The 16,931-nt window shown below is 43.3% G+C and overlaps 1 protein-coding gene across 1 annotated transcript in view; it reads left to right on the forward strand.

The window, feature by feature from the left end:
• Nucleotides 1-16,931, forward strand: part of DOCK4 (dedicator of cytokinesis 4) — a 474,863-nt gene that overhangs the window by 455,465 nt on the left and 2,467 nt on the right. Inside the window, exons 42-51 of the mRNA XM_024757836.1 lie at nucleotides 574-750; nucleotides 1,492-1,575; nucleotides 4,621-4,740; nucleotides 5,097-5,218; nucleotides 5,546-5,666; nucleotides 6,652-6,733; nucleotides 6,882-6,991; nucleotides 8,897-8,969; nucleotides 10,711-10,824; nucleotides 13,555-13,616. Of these exons, the coding sequence (XP_024613604.1) occupies nucleotides 574-750; nucleotides 1,492-1,575; nucleotides 4,621-4,740; nucleotides 5,097-5,218; nucleotides 5,546-5,666; nucleotides 6,652-6,733; nucleotides 6,882-6,991; nucleotides 8,897-8,969; nucleotides 10,711-10,824; nucleotides 13,555-13,616 (1,065 nt within the window). The remainder of the gene's footprint in view (nucleotides 1-573; nucleotides 751-1,491; nucleotides 1,576-4,620; nucleotides 4,741-5,096; nucleotides 5,219-5,545; nucleotides 5,667-6,651; nucleotides 6,734-6,881; nucleotides 6,992-8,896; nucleotides 8,970-10,710; nucleotides 10,825-13,554; nucleotides 13,617-16,931) is intronic.

A 16,931-nucleotide genomic window follows, 5' to 3' on the forward strand; every position in this document is an offset into this window, starting at 1 on the left:
ATTTAGTATCTAGAAAGACGTTATAATATGCAGGGCCCTTGAACACTTAGCCTTTTAAAAGAGTTTTAAAAGACATGCTTGAATTTTCTTTTAAGGTTTAAATTGATTGTTGCATTGCTCATATGTAGTTGATTAGTGCTGATTATCCAAACCACATTTCAACCAATGAGTAGAATCACCTTCTCTTCCCAGACCTTACAAACAGCTAATTTGTCTTCCACATCCTTGTCTATTCTACTATGGCCCCTGGTGGAGATATTGATGGGAGCCAAGGGGGAGCACAGATAATTCAGAACATGGATCATCTACTTTGTCTTTCTTTTTTTTTTTCTTTTTTCTTTTTTTTTTTTTTTTTTTTTTTTTTTTTTTTTTTTTTTTTCTTTTTTTTTTTTTTTTTTAGCCATACTGCACGGCATGCGGGATGCAGGATCTTAGTTCCCTGACAAGGGATCGAACCTGTGCCCCCTGCACTGGAAGCATGAAGTCTTAACCACTGGACCTCCAGGGAAGTCCCTTGTCTTTCTTCCTGAATGTCACAAAATCCAATATATATTTACGCTCATTTGTTCTCAGGTAGAAATGAGTCCTCTTGAAAATGCAACTGAAGTATTGGAAAATAAGAATCAGCAGCTGAAGACCCTGATTAGTCAGTGTCAGACAAGACAGATGCAGAATATTAATCCCCTGACCATGTGCCTGAATGGAGTCATAGATGCTGCGGTTAATGGTGGAGTTTCCAGGTATCAAGAGGTGAGGATTAGATAGTGTCGTTTGAAAGTTTTCATATGTGATTTCTTAAGGTTTCAGAAATCTTTTTTCAAAATATGCACACATCACATCAGCCTGCTATCATAGGGCTACCAGTAACACAACCAGATTGCTTTGTTAGAGCAAACATACAGTAATTTGTGATGCACACTTACTCTGTTTCCCAAAATGTGATATTTTGAGGATAAAAGTGTGTGTGTGTGTGTGTGTGTGTGTGTGTTTTCTTGGATGAATAAAAGAAGTGAGGGTATCGGGATTGTTTAATGAATGTCTACCTAAACCCATTTCCCTGAGCGAAGAGTGGTTCTTGGACATAAAAAAATTTGATCTTGTTTAGAAGATATTTTAAGTGGACTTTTCATCTGCTGTCTTAGTTTTAAACAGAAAGGTACAGTAGCTTGGAAGGTGAGGCCACCATCTTGATCATTCTGAGTCTTAAGGCAATTTATTTTAGGATGTAATGTCATAAAGCTTATTGATTTGGATTTGCTATTTGTTTTACCAAAGGTACAAAGTTTATACAATCTCTGATCTCCTGTTAACAATCATTTCCTTATATTCCCATCTGACCAGCTGACCGTACTCAGAATCACTATGTCTGCCCCCCAAAAGTGGTGTATAATGGTATCATTTCTTTAAAGATGGCTTTAAAAAACAACAGCGGTGTCTTTCACTTCCTTTGTAACTCTCCTGAAGTAAACTGACTATCCCTTGTCTTACTAGGCATTCTTTGTCAAAGAATATATCTTAAGTCACCCTGAAGATGGAGAGAAAATTGCACGGTTAAGAGAGCTGATGCTTGAGCAGGTAAGGGGAGCAGAAGCCCATCACCTTCCCCCTCTTCTGCGTAGATACATACTTGCTTAACTGGAGACCCATCTACATGGTTTTCAACATCAGTGATCTAACTGAAGCTAGCAGTCAGGGGTTACAGATTCACTTGTAATATATCCCAACTTGCTAATTTCTACGTTTTCTTCCCACTTTAATGCAAAACAAAAACTAAAACCAATGAGTAGACTATGGCAGCCCCTTACAACAAACAACCTCATGTAATCTCTTGGAAGGTTCTTTGAATACTGTCTCCCCAAAGACTTGATGCCAACTCTTCACTCAAGATTTTGGGATCAAATAAGTTCAGGCTAACTCAAAATGAATAAATAAGTAAATGAATGAATGAGATTCTTACTTAAATGTTAGAATAAGGAAGTGGGCAGTCAATACCCTTTGCTTTAAAGTATTCTGTTGTGCAGACTAAGCCTATAGATTATATGCTATGGACAAAACTAGATACAACCTCAACATTTTCAACGTTACAGAAGCATAGTCGGTTTTTATTTCTTTGGTTCCATCAAGTACAAAGAACCAGAGTGAAAAATCTGTTGCCTGCTGTGCCCCTTTTGATAGCTCTTGGCCTGAAAATGGTTTGAAAACCTCTGAGGTGGGAGACATTATGGTTGGGAGGCCGGGTTCAATAGGAAATTTTATACCCATGAAAAATGGAATATGTACAATAAAATGTGACAAAAGCGTCTCTTTCCACTTGATAATACCAAATTAAAAAACAAATAAAGCATGCTGTTTTGGATTAGGAAATGATGAGGTTGTATCTTGTTTTAGTCCATATTTTATGCTCTGAAGGCTTAGTCCACAAAACTTAATACTGAAGGGAGAGAAGTGGCCATGGACAAGGGCCATGGCTGGAAGAGGGTCAGTTGTACAGATTCTGAAAAAGAGAGAGGAATTACTTAAAGTTGACCTGCAAGGAAATATAGAATAAGTTAAATTCTCATTGTGGCCCTGGGGGTGATGTAGATTCTTGAAATGAAGTGAGCAGCTTAGGTTATCCAGTACTGAGGATTATGGAGTAACTTTAGCCTTTTTTGATTTTTAAAAGTCTGTATTTTACCAGTACAGTCTCTTATGAGTGATTTGCCTCACCCCAGGATACTTACCCGCTGTATTCAGTCTGACTGAATTCTTTCCCTCGAGTTAAAATCAAAAGGGTTAAGAAGTCTCTCAAGAAAAATAAAAATTGAGGGACCTTGGTTTCCTCCACATTCTGCCTGATTATGTTCATGGGGCCTTGTGGAAAGAGCTATGGCCTAGGAAGCATTAGATCCTATCATAGGCCATGTAGTGCAAGTGACTGCCATGTGAGCTTGGGCGAGTCACATGTCTTTGTGGGACCACAGGAAGGGGGTTGGGCACCGTCCTCTGGACCTCTGTGAGGTAGTTCAGAGAACTGTCTAGTAGACATGGAGATGCACTGCCCCAGTGCCCCTTCCAGAAGGGAGTTGTGGCCCTACCTGCTAGAAGACACCTTAGGCTCTCAGGTCCTCCGGCGTTGCCTCTGCTGCAGAGAGCCACGTAGCCTAAGATCTCCACCTCCCTAGATGACCTGCGTCCAGTGACTGGGGAGGAGAGACAGAGCCTGGCCATTTGGGCCCAACATAACACAACTGTGACAGACCGTTAAAGGTCCAGAGCTCCCCTGGGGTTGGCAGAAGGCTGCCAGGCTGCCATCCAGTTCAGTTTCTTTTTTGGTCAAGTCCCACTTCTGCCCCTCCCTCCCTCCCTCCCACAGGCAGTGATCTCAAGGATACACCCCAGTAAACAGCCTAATCTCCATGCTGGAGCCTACTTCTGGGAGAACCCAACCTGTGATGTTATCAGCACCAAAGGGAGGGCCCCTCCCAGCTAGTGTCTAAGATGCAAGGGACCGAGGCATCTACACTTAGGCTCAGCTCCTCCATCCCTCCTACCCTCTCCACAGAGACCGAGCTCGCCCTTTATGCCTCAGACATACACTCCACTCAAGCTGTTCCTTTTAAGGTGTCCTTGATGTTTATTTCAAGGTATTTTTATCTTTATGCAAATGTGCTGGTGGTAGATGGGCATCCAGAGCAGAAGTTGCCGCAGTTCTGACCCCTTTGGAAGGTGCTGGATGCTCTCACCCCCCAGAGTCAGTACTGTTTGCCCTGGCTTTCAAACTTGAACCTTCACGGGCTGTAAAGATAAAGCGCCATCGTAGTGATGTGTGATTTGTTTTCCTCTCAGCCTCTGGAATTTGTTCTTTTGACCACTATAGCATGGGGAATTTTTGAAAATGTAAAAGACAGCTGCTACTCAAATCAAAGGAATTAAGCACTTTTGATACCTGTACAGAGAAAACTTGAATGTTTATATTCATCTTGGTTTAGGTTCTCACAGCAGGAAGACTTTTTTAAAAATAGGAGCTGTTCCTTTTTGCATTAGAATAAGTGAACAAGAATAATATTTTTTTAACAAAAACAAGAAGCATTGCAACTGTTACAGAATTTCCGTTCACTTGTCCCTTCCTCCCTGACAGATTTTGAAAATCTGAGAGAGGGAGGGAGAAGAACCTGATGGGAGAGAGGAGGGAAACATGGCAGAGAGGGTGCCATCCAGAAAAGAGGTCCCTAGGGGAGAACCACCTGACCCTCCTAACAGGGAACCCCCATTCCCTGCCCCATCCTGAGAAGTGCAGGAAGGGGCCAAAGAAACACTTAACTGTTTTAAAATGGTTGTTGTTATAGGTCGAAAATCATGGGAAAGAAACTTGAGGTAGTAGGAAAATCAAGTCTTTGGAATCAGAGAGACCTAAGTTCAAATCCTCATTTGTCCTGTAGTACATGCAGAATTTTAGTACATGCAGAATTTTCTTATCCTCAGTGTCCTCCCCGGTAAACTAAGGATTGTTGCTATCTTGTCAGATTGAGAGATTAGCAATATTGCATGCAAAATGCATGGTACCGTGCTTGAATCCCCTAGCAGGCACTTAGAGGAGGTACCCACTGATGTGGATTTTCTCCTTATGTTACTATCAAGGCACAGATTTTGGAATTTGGCTTGGCCGTGCATGAGAAGTTTGTACCTCAAGATATGAGACCGCTTCACAAAAAGCTGGTCGACCAGTTCTTTGTGATGAAGTCCAGTTTAGGAATACAGGTAAGTACACAAAGTGTCCATGGGGGGGCAGTCTGACCTCTGCCATTTGCTTTTTGGTAGAGGGACGGTGAGATATCCAATAGTGACATCTTTTGGTTTTTCTACCAAACTGCACCATTTTACCAGAGAGCCCTCAAATACTAAAATGGCATTAACTTCTGTTTGTCACTCTCAACCTTTATGAAAACAAAAAAGTAAATGAGAGAAAGCTTAATAATTATGAAACTTACCTTTATAAGGTCCCTATAGAAAGACTTCTGACAATTACAATGCACATCTAGTGCAGCAAAATACCTCACGAGTGATTTTGCCCTTGTAATTACTATTCTGAAATATTTTCTTTACTACCTCTTTAGGAATTCTCTGCATGTATACAAGCCAGTCCAGTCCATTTTCCTAATGGAAGCCCTCGCGTGTGTAGAAACTCAGCACCTGCTTCTATGAGCCCAGATGGTACCAGGGTAATTCCTAGACGCAGGTAAGTCATATTCTGAATTATCTGACACTTTGGCGTCCCCACAAGATGATCTGGAACGATTCTCTCGTTCTTTGCGGCACAATTTGTCAAATACGCAATTTCTTAATGAAATAATTAACCCTCGAGGCAGCTGCAGACATCTGCCACTGGTAAAACAGCAACAGCCTGAGAAATAAACTCAGACATTTGATCATATTGAGGCAGACAGGAGACAACAAAATGGGATGTGCATATATTTTCCCCCTTTGGTTTTATACCATGCCAGCGTGTGATAAAGTACAATTCAGAGACTGAGTTAACAACCATTTTTTTTCCCCCCCAAAACAGCCCATTAAGTTACCCAGCTGTCAACCGGTACTCTTCTTCCTCACTGTCCTCACAAGCTTCTGCTGAAGTAAGCAATATTACAGGGCAATCAGAAAGCTCTGATGAAGTCTTTAACATGCAGGTACTTGATTAGCTTTTTTGTCTGGTCCTGTTTATTCCCTTTCTGTCTCAATCATGAGTGTTTCCGTTCACTCTGCTGTGCTTAGGAACAGACCTATGAGCGAGCACTTGACTTAAGGACAAACCTTTAAACACTCCTGTTGCCTTATTGGTCTCTGGAGTCTACAAAGATGATTCTCTCAAAGCTCCCCCATCCACTGTAAGAAGACCTGAGCGAGCCATGGGAAAGCCCGGGCAGGCCATGCAGGGGGGCACTTTGAGCTCTGCCTCTGAGTCGGGTCTTCAGTTGGGACTCCTGGAGCTTGTCAACCACTGATCTCTTAGCATTTCTAAGTGTTTTGTTTTTTTCCTTTAAGAAGATATGGTTTAGGGGCCCATTGTAAGATCTCTCCACTTAGGTACGTGTTGGAAAGTTCCCATAGTAAAACATTTTTTACAAAAGAAAAAACATAGGTTTTAGGGATTTTAGCGTCAGTGTAACTCTTGCAACCAAAATTTATATTTAGATTCGGCTGATAGGGTGTTGATAGTAACTCGGTAAGATTCAGCGGAAATTTTCCTCACCACTGTCTTTGGAAAAGGGGCATAATACATCTTGCCAAATTCATGCTTTGAACACATTACATTGGAGAAAATGCAAAGGTGTGTTCTCTGCCTTTTAGAAGCACTCACCTATCGACCTGCCCGAGGCTGGGAGTCTTTGTGCTTGTGCTTTAGTCAGGGAGCTGCTGCTAGCTGCTCCTAAGTCATAGGATGTATGTAGCTGAAATGAACACAAATGCATTCCTTTGGCAGGAGTCAAAATCTCAGATTCTTGATGAATTCAGACAGGCATCCTTATCAGTCTGAGTTAGGGAGATTTTTCCATATTTCTTACTGGACTTATTTTTCTAACTTGAAAAAAGAACTGATGATTTTGTTTCAAATGTGTCAGCGTTGTCTGCAGCCTCTAAGCCGTGTTTGATAACAGCTCCCATGTTTTCCAGCCAAGTCCATCTACCTCAAGCTTGAGTTCTACTCACTCTGCCTCGCCTAATGTGACAAGTTCTGCTCCGTCGAGTGCCAGAGGTCAGCGCCAGGGTGTGGGGTGGACTAAGGGTGCCCAGAGAACCTTCCAGCCCCCAGGAGCTGTGGTGGCCCCCGTAGGCTCAGGCTCTCTCCTCCAAACGGGCCCAGCCCACCACCCTGATGAGCCTTTCTTTCCTTCTCTTGCCAGCTTCTCCTTTGTTGTCTGACAAACACAAACATTCCAGAGAAAACTCTTGCCTGTCCCCGAGAGAGCGGCCATGCAGTGCCATCTACCCGACACCTGTGGAACCTTCTCAGGTAGTTCTTGTGGGATGGAAATTCTAGAAAACGAGGCAACGTCTGGTTGTTGCTTACGTCTCTCTGCAGAACCTCACGGTAGCTACCAGAGGCCACCAGATAGGCTGTGTTGACGGGTCCAGCTGGGTAAAGAGCACACCTCTGCCCTGCGCCTGTTGTTAGGAATTTCTGTGTGAGCCGTGTGTCTGATGTGGATACGTGGGTAATTGCCTGAGCAGGAAAGCTGATAGGGAAATGGGAAATGATTTTACCCACCTTGATCAGACTAATTTCGTTGCTGCTACTTGAACATTAGGAGGGGTGATTGGGTGAATGAGTTGGGGGGTGTCTGTCTGCATGTGTCTGTAACAGAAATTTGGAGGAACTTCTTACATTAGCCAAAGACCCTTGAGGAGACGCATGGCTGCCCAGTAGCGTTTCTTTTTGCCTCTACCTAACTCGAGAGAGCTGCCACGGATTCCTTGCTGAGGTACCTAAGAGTGAGGAACATGTCTTTTTACCTTTGCCATTCTTCTTTGATGCACTGAGGAGGAAGCCGAATCCTAGGGCCTCCCCTGCAGCCCTCAGGAATAAGGCACGTGGCCCTCACCACCCACCCCAGACTTGGTTTTGCAATCATCTCTGTTAGTCCGAGTGAGAGCAGGGCCAAGGTTTTGACCCTCTGGGCCCTTCAAGCGCTTTGAAGGAGGGTTTCAAAGATAAGATTCACGTGGAGCCCTGAGTTTTACCGATTATTTGGGGAAAACTTGGGAGCAGAGAATAATAGTTATTTATCCTCCAGCTCATTTCTCTGTTTTTCTACACCATCCTGGCAGAAGTCTGTAGCTACATCTGGAAAGGGATGAGAGTGAGTGGGGTTTGGCTTGATGGGTTTATCTTTGCTGATTGTGTGATCTTCCCCAAAGTTCCAGCATACCTCATCCACACGACACTGATGTCTCGCAGAAATTATATCTGCGTGCATTTGGCTGGACCAGCCAACTGGTTTAATTTCCCTTTGTCACTTGATGTTGCGTTTGTTCCATCTGCTCCTGGAGAGCATGTCACCAGCATGCTGGTTAGCATGAAAGACTTGCTGGTTAGCCTCTCGAGTTTTCTGCTTTTGGTCAAATCTGAAACAGTGTGCATGTTGCCAAAATTTCAATAATACACATCGCTCTGGTGCGTCTACTTTTAAGGACTTTGCGCCTTTTTGTTTAATATGTTAGGTAGAAACATGCAAAACTGGCATTTTTGTGGGTTAAAAATTGTAACATATTGACCATTTCATATGTTTTAACCTAATCTAGGATTTAAAATGTAAAGTCCATTCACTAGAGATTTTTTGAGCTAATATTCCTCCTTTAATTCTTACTTGCATTTCGTATTGCCAGTCTAGCATTTGTATTTACAAAGAGCACCATAACTTAACTGCTTACTGTTTATTTTTTCCTTGCATTTTATTACAAAACCTATTTGCCATTTATATTTGAAATCTAGTATAGACTTTTTTGTGTGTGTGTGTGGTACGCGGGCCTGTCACTGCTGTGGCCTCTCCCGTTGCGGAGCACAGGCTCCGGACACGCAGGCCCAGCGGCCATGGCTCACGGGCCCAGCCGCTCCGCGGGACGTGGGATCTTCCCAGACCGGGGCACAAACCCGTGTCCCCTGCATCGGCAGGCGGACTCTCAACCACTGCGCCACCAGGAAAGCCCTAATACAGACTTTTAGAACACTGTTTGAACCCTAAGGGTCTCTGCCCTTTTTCCCTTAAATATAATTGAATTCTTTTTCCTAGCCTCATCACAGCATATAAAAACATTTTTTCAACGAAAAGGTTCAGTAATAAGATAATCATCTCATTTTCTAGAAGGTCTCACATATTAGCATATTGCATCATAAAAATAGATTCTTGTGCCTTTCCAGAGGCTGCTGTTTAATCATATTGGAGACGGGGCCTTGCCACGCAGTGACCCAAATCTTTCTGCGCCTGAGAAAGGTGGGTATAAAGCCAGCCCCTTCATCAGTCCTGGAATGTGTAATGGTTTGTTTTGTCCTCATTTCCTCCAGTCTCCCGTGTGTCTGTGCGGAAGGCAGATCTCCAGACCTTTAATGATCTGGACTAATTTGCTCTTTAGGAGATGAATGAAAGACAGTTATTTCTGATGCGTTCTTCACAAACTGTGTTCTTGTAGGATTTAACAGCAGAATCTGAGCAAGGTAGGGGCTCCTCTGTTTAATGACTTTCGGTGTCATTCAGTGAGTCACCGAGGCAAGGCCTGCGCTACCTGAAACAAAGTGGCCAATTAGGCTACTTGTTCAGCGCAATGAAAGAAAGCACCTTCTCAGATCGATTCCCTGGTCCCACTTTGTGTCTGCCTTACAGAGTTCATTCTGCCAGCTCATCTGTCGTTTGCGGGGACTCAGATGCTCTTTAAGAATTGCAATCCCGTGCATGATGGAGTGTGCCCTGCCTCAAGGTCACCTGAAAAAATGAGAAACAAACATATGCCTAGCAGCTCATATAGCCAGTTAGCATCGGTCTGTGCAACACAGCAGAGGAAGAGCAGATTAAATGCGACTTCCTCAGCCAGGGGGGCAGGGCTGGCAGCAAGGCACCCGCTCACCTCCCAGGGTCAGCCCTCAAAAAATCAGAGCAGTCCCCAGGCCAGTGAATTAAGAATCACTAACGAAATATCCGTGTAAAGTGCATTGTAACTGTCTTTATTAAGAGCTCGACCGCATCGTCATTTGAGTACACCGATACGTTAAAACTTTCCTTGCAAAATAGAAATCAGCGGAACTGTAGCCAGTTATTTTAAAACACACATTTTGCTTTAAAGTTACAAGTCAGATATTGATCTTTGTCGGGAGAATTTAGGAACGTGGTCTTTTTCTCACCTTTTATACCAAAGAAAACCACAAAGCACATTTAAAAGGACCGGAGGAAAAGTATTTTACGAGTGGTAGTTCCATCCAATGAAAGTGGGAATATAAAGAATGGTAAAATGTTGAAATTCTAGATATGTCCATCAGGTGGCAGTGTCTGTTCAGGCAGCAAGCTACTGGAAATCTCTAAAGGCTTGATGTAAACCTCATTACAGAGCGGCTATTTATAACCTTGTGTGTCTTGCCCTTGTTCCTAACGGGGTTGTTCCATATTTCTGCATCTTGCTGAAGCATGGAGCAGGCAGATTACAAAAAAGGAATGATACCGTCAGTACTCCAAATTATTTTTTTAGGACATTCTTCACTATAGCCCATTGACTTTAGAAACAAGGGCCAACAGGACGGTGTGGCGTGGCTGTTTCTTGCCACTAATTCTGCCAGACAGTGGAGATACTAGCGTGCCACTGCCTTCCCCCTTTCAGGGTGCCACTAGTCCAGAAATTTCTACTAAAAATCAAGCTTTACAATAGTCTAGTGACTACATCTTCCATCTGTTATCCAGCATCTAAACAGATCTATAATTCTCAACAAGTTTCCACACTCTCATGTAGAGATGTATAGTTCTGTTTGACTGCTTGAGGGAAAGAAAGAGACATGCTATCACCCAATTAAATATCAACTATAACTGTGAGGTAGGCAATTAAGTAAAAGTTCGGTATTTAGGAAGTTTGTTTTTTTTTTTTAATCCAGTTGATTTTTTCATTCTGGATAATTCTGACTTTCTTCTAAGATTTAGAGTGTTTACAGGGCCAAGTAGACCGTGTGTTTTTAGCTGTGTTTTTCCCTTCCAGCTGTGAATCCCACCCCTAGCAGCTGGAGCCTGGACAGTGGGAAGGAAGCCAAGAACATGTCGGACGGTGGGAAACTTATCTCTCCCCCTGTCCCTCCAAGACCCACACAGACTGGTGGGTATTTGAAGCACTTAACAATCACTTTCATAAAATAACTTTTATTGACTACTCCAGCTTGTCCTGAATTCCTCAAAAAGGTAGGCATTTGGTGTTCTTAGTAGTAGCTATATAATTTCTTTGTAGTGTTCCCCCTCTTTCCTGAACTCCTGTTACACTAAGTCAAGCAGTGCACCATTCCTAATAAACCCCACAGACAGATTTTGTAGAATGTTCTTTTCCTACATGCCATCCTCAGAATTTAGGGGGTACCCTCACCTTGCTGAGACTCTAGCATCTTTTCTATGCTATCCTGAATCACCTCATTCTCATCAACCTTTACTAAGTCTAGCCACTTTCTTCAGGACTGATGCCCCAGTTTCCGGTAGCCCCTAAATAGGATTGACTAACCGTGATTTGGATAGGCTTATGGAAAACAACTAACAGTGAATCCGTAGTTATCTGCTGCTTAGACAGGTCTGTATTCAAGGGTCATATTTCTCAAAGGGTTCATTCAAGGCACTGAATCCCCTAGGGTGTTGGTTTAAGAAGCAAAATTCTTGGGCTTAACCTCAGACCTACTGAATCAGAATTTTACTGTTTCTGGGCCAAGACCTTAGAATCTGTATTTTACCACACCTTTCTAGACTTGAGAACCACTGAAAATTATGCTTCAGAAACTTCCTTCGTGAGTTTATAACAATAATAGTTCCCCTTTCCTCCTGAACAAGCCGTTGCTTCGTGACCTGCATATGGGGGCGGTTTTTAAGAGGGGCTACCCTGCTTTACTTATCCCATCCTGGTGATGGGGAGAGCCTTTTCAACACTTAACGTATATTTAGAGTAGTTTTGAAGCTTTACAAATACAACAGCCTAAAGGCAAGAGAAAATATGACACTGTGTTTTTCATGGATTTTTTGGGATTGATCGTCCATGTTTCATTTGCTGTATTTTAGCATCTCATCTTTCTAGTTTCTTTTTTCACTAAGAAAAATGACTCTCTCTCTTTTTAAAATAAACTATGTGCTACCCAGTTTGTTTTATACTCGCCAAAGCAAAAAGTCACCAATAGATTTGGAAAGACAGACATGTGAGATCTCTAAACAGAAAAAGAAATAACTTTAGCCTTAATTGATACTCTGCATAAGTAGGTCAGTGTGACCATGAGAGTTTAAAACTCATCAACCAGTAATTGGTATTTTATTCATGATGTCCATATTTTCAGGCAACCTCCAATTTAAACCTGGCCTGTACCTAAAGTTGGGAACTCAAAAAGCATTTTCTAAGGAACAGTAATATTCATGGTATCTAGGTTCCTGCTCATTCAGACTTGTAGACAAGGACACTGATAGAACTACTATAGGTCTTTCCAGAGAAACATCACTGTAAACATGCAGTACGCACAGGGGCTGCTACGCATCCCACAGTGACGGTACCGGGGAACGCCTAAGTTGAGAGGAAGAGGGTCCCAGGCAATAGTAAACCTTGATTTCTGCCAGACATACCATTCCCAATCAAGATCTGCTTCTCTATACGTGCATGATTTTCTTCCATACTCAACACCCACAACTGATGCCACGGGAGAACTAACAGTGGTGATGGAACATGGCACACGCTGACAGCATGCCCTAGCGTGTAAGATGGAGGCCACACAACCCCACAGTGTGGGGACCGGCCACTCTTCCTGGTTCCTTAGGCTCAGAGTACACGGACGACCGTACCTCTTCCCGGTTAACTTGGCAGGGCTGCCTTCCCTTCTGCGCTGATTGCTGTCATGGTCTGTCCTCATGTCATCATGTGTGGTCACTGTTGGGGGGATCGGTAACTGTCTCTCTTCCCTTCAGCCTTTCTGCAGTTTTCTTATGAGTTACAGCCCTCACTGTGACATCTGGGAGAATGGCAGCTCATCACAGAGCAGCAAACTCTGAGCTCATTGAAACCTCTGTAGGCAGAATTGGGAAATCTGGCTTATACGCACCATGTTGACAGTGTCACGGCAGGCTTTTAGTATGTGTGGTTATGCTTTAGAGAGCTGGATCTGACCCACAAGCGCACACACAGAGCAGTGCCATCAAACAAGCTGTGTCCCGGGTGTAGGGCTTGAAAATCTGGTGGAAGAAACAAAGAGAGGGTTCTTCTTGGCCTTGATGATAAAATCCATAGGATACCACCTCCCAGAGATAAAGGGAAGACCCGAGGACAAACATTAGGGAGAAAAATGGAAAACTTCTTACCTCTTGTATGATATGGCCAAGGCTTTCCTGTCAATTTCAGGGATATTGGGGGATGGAAGGGGAGGCTGATGTCAGTAGATTTCTGGGACCTGTTCTAAGCTGTCTGGATGACTTGGGTCTTCCAGTTCCTGCTCAGGGCCAAAGTCAGCAGTTATCTCCCGAAGTCTGCTCCCTGGCACCTCACACCTAAAAGCACCTTTTGAAATAGACCAAGCAGCAGAGAAGCATATGGACTTTGAGGAAGTGGGAAGGACTTTGGACCAGCTTGGGGTCCTGTCACTGTGGTTGAAGCATCATGTATACACTGGTGACTTTTCACTAATTACCCCATGTCTTGGAGCTGCCATCCTTTGTGAAGAATCCGTTTTGGGTGGGCACCATTTAGTCGCTCCCCACCCCCTTGCCTAGACCCTTGTGCACTAGATCATCTATATGGGTATGTACACACAGAGGGCTTTGGCAGGTAGTCAGCTGTCTGGTTTTCTGAATTGAAATGATCCCTCTGTCTTTACAGCTTCACCAGCAAGACACACGACGTCGGTATCCCCATCGCCTGCTGGGCGATCTCCATTGAAGGTACAGGCTCTTGTTTAGATTGAGGCTAGAGATTGGCCCCACGTTACTTTTTTTCCCTGGTACATCAATGAGGTGCTCTCATCTGCACAGACCAGGCAAAGAACATATAAAGAAGGGGGAGAGGAAGATGGGTAAGAAAACAGCACTAGGCTTTCCCTTTGGGGAGCCTGCCGTTTGTTTTCAGATTATTAGGCTTTTTCTCCAAATGGTGGCAAGAGAATGTACAAACTAGAGTGAGAATGTACACTGAATTCAGAAAGAAATGGTCCCCATGTATCTCCTAGGGCATTTTCAGCCTGGTCTTTTGGTTTAAGGGACATCAAAAACAAACATGTATATTGAAAAACAATCATCAAGATCTACTAAATATTGTCCAGTGCCTTTTTCATCAGCCTCACCCATTTTGAAAACGCCAAAGCCAACTTTTCCTCTTGTAATATTTTACACCAAGGTTTCCATTTACATTAGAGATACATACTTGATCATGAAAAACAAGGCAGTAAAATGAATTTTTAAATTTCTGGGAAACAAACTGGAAAGCTTTAAAGGTCAGACATTTGATTTGATATGTAGACATAGGCTTCTTAACATCTCTAAACATACAGAATCCCTCACGAAGGTAAAGAATAATATTTAGGGATTTCCCTGGTGGCGCAGTGGTTAAGAATCCGCCTGCCAATGCAGGGGACACGGGTTTGATCCCTGGTCTGGGAAGATCCCACATGCCGCGGAGCAACTAAGCCCCTGTGCCACAACTGCTGAGCCTGTGCTCTGGAGACCACGAGGCACAACTACTGAGCCCGCGTGCCACAACTGCTGAAGCCCATGCGCCTAGAGCCCATGCTCCACAACAAGAGAAGCCACTACAATGAGAAGCCCACATACCGCAACGAAGAGTAGCCCCCACTCGCCGCAACTAGAGAAAGCCCGCACACAGCAACGAAGACCCAATGCAGCCAAAACTTTTAAAAATTAATTTTAAAAAAAGAATAATATTTAGTCTCTATCCAAATTGAATCAGACTGGCTGCAAGGATTGTCAGTACATTCAGAGGCAGGTGTTCAGAGCTGCTATGCCAGAGGCTAATATGAGGTTGAAGAGAGTGTTGAAAGAATGATTTTGTACCTGAATGACTTAGGATTTACACATTCCATGTCCTTTGTTGATGAGACATTTCTAACTAATGTAAAATAAAAGGACAAATTAGCTTCTACAAACACATGGGATCACATTGTGATCCCATACATCTGTGGTGCTAAGGATTGTTGCTGGTAGAAATTGAGAATCGGGAAGGAAACCCCCCCCCCAACGGAGAAAACTGCAAAGAAGTGTGATTTTGTTTGCATTGCCAACATTGCTGATGTCAAAATTTGCTGGTGGGTGCAAATTATTTGCTAGTTTGGTTGGCATTCTGTAGAGCAGCTATTAATTGTAAAGTACATGGGACTGCATTCACCCTGAGCCATTGACTGTCATCTTGATGTGATGGGAACAAAAGCAACATGGTGTTTCCGCATCGTTGCACTTCCCCTTGCTTGCAAAGAGCCCCTCGTGTTGCTATGGAATTCACACATGCATTTTTTAACTTGATTGTGTAGAGTAGTAATAAGACTAGGAATTGATTCTTAAAAAATAGAAAGAATCGAAGGGCTGAAAATGTTCAAGTAGTCACCAAATAGTTAGCAAAGTGGTGTATACTGTCTCTCCACAGACCTGCCTATGTTCTTACCGGCCATAGGTAGCTTCGTAGCCGTATTTTTACAAAATAGGTTTGAAGAGAAAATGGGTGGAACATTTGTGTTGTAACTCCTGGGTTACATTAGAGGGCGTAGTGCTACCAAGTTACTAGCTTTGCTGTGCTTAGAATGCAGAAAGCTCCTTGACTGATAGTTTTATCAGCAAATAAATGATGGAATTAACCCTGTGAAGACTCAGCTTACCTGCCTTATTTTGAACTTAGTGTCTAATTTTTAACAAAAAATTGCAGTAAATTTGGATCTCTTAACTAGCCATGCTCAACTTTAGGCTCCTGCTAAATGAAAGGATTTGTGTCTACTAGCATTGTTTTTGTTTCAAAGGAGAAACCAAGGTAAAGTTAGTCTAGCGTAACGTTTCTTGGTTTTATAGGCCGTTTATGTGATACATGAAAAAAATGGTCTATGGTCAAATAAGTTTAGGAAACACTGGGCTGAACAAAATCATTTAGGTTGCTTTATTATAAGACCTTAAGAAGCTAATATGCTTTGAATGGACTCAAGGAGTACGTAGGGGGCAGTATTTCCCGGTGGAACCCTTAGGGAAGTAGCACATTCCAATGCCAGCGGGGCTAGACAGCTAACAAATGAGTGAAGGAGGCCAGGAGGCCTCAATGTGTTGGGGTGGGAATGGTGGGAAAGTGAAGAATTCATGCCCCATCCAAACGGGACAGCCCTGCTCAGCTTCAAAATAATATCTCCAGTAAGAGAAAGTGAGCAGTTGTTGCTAGAACTTCCAGTGGTTCTGTTGAGCTAGAAAGGGAAGTGGTACCTCCAACGGGTTTGGTTTTGTTTTGGTTTTTGCCAGTTTCCTATCCTTCAAACCATGGGACTAATGATATGCCTCTGCATTTTCTCCCTGAGTACCTTTATCCTCTTTCTGTCCTGACCATGATAAAGAGTAAAGTGGTCAGTGAGGTGAACTGAATGGACTGGCGGCCCTGGCAGATAAATGCCTGATGTATATGTGCGGTTCTGAGGCACGCCAGCACTCAGATTTGAGTCTGGGTGTCTGCATGAGTCTTCCAGGGCCGGCAGAGCAAAACCCCACGGACTGGGAGGGCTTCAACAACAGAAATGTATTTTCTCACGGTTCTGGAGCCTACAGGTCCAAGATCAAGGTGCCACCATTCTCGGTTTCTCCTGCAGCCTCTCTCCTTGACTTGCAGACGGCCACCTTCTCCCTATGTCCTCAGGGTCTTTTCTCCGTGTGCATGCATCTTAGGTGTCTCTTTGTGTCCAATTTTTTTTCCTAAAAGGATACCAGATTGGGTTGGGGTCCATCCTGAGGGCCTCAATTTCACTTACTCGTTCTTTAAAGGCTGTATCTCCAAATGTAGTCACATTCTGAGATCCTGGGGCTTAGGATTTCAACGTATATTTTGGGGGACACAATTCAACCCATACACATATGTATAATCCACTTATTTTATCAGAGTTACTGTTTTTAGTGTCTGTCTCTCTCCATAGAATATAAGCTCCAAAAGGAATTTGCTTTTTGTCCTTTTTGTTCACAGATGTACTTGAGGGTTTGGAACAGTACTTGACAGCTGGTAGACTT

The sequence above is a fragment of the Neophocaena asiaeorientalis genome, unplaced genomic scaffold, assembly GCF_003031525.2.
Source record: "Neophocaena asiaeorientalis asiaeorientalis breed wild unplaced genomic scaffold, Neophocaena_asiaeorientalis_V1.1 scaffold116, whole genome shotgun sequence".
Classification (NCBI taxonomy): domain Eukaryota; kingdom Metazoa; phylum Chordata; class Mammalia; order Artiodactyla; family Phocoenidae; genus Neophocaena; species Neophocaena asiaeorientalis.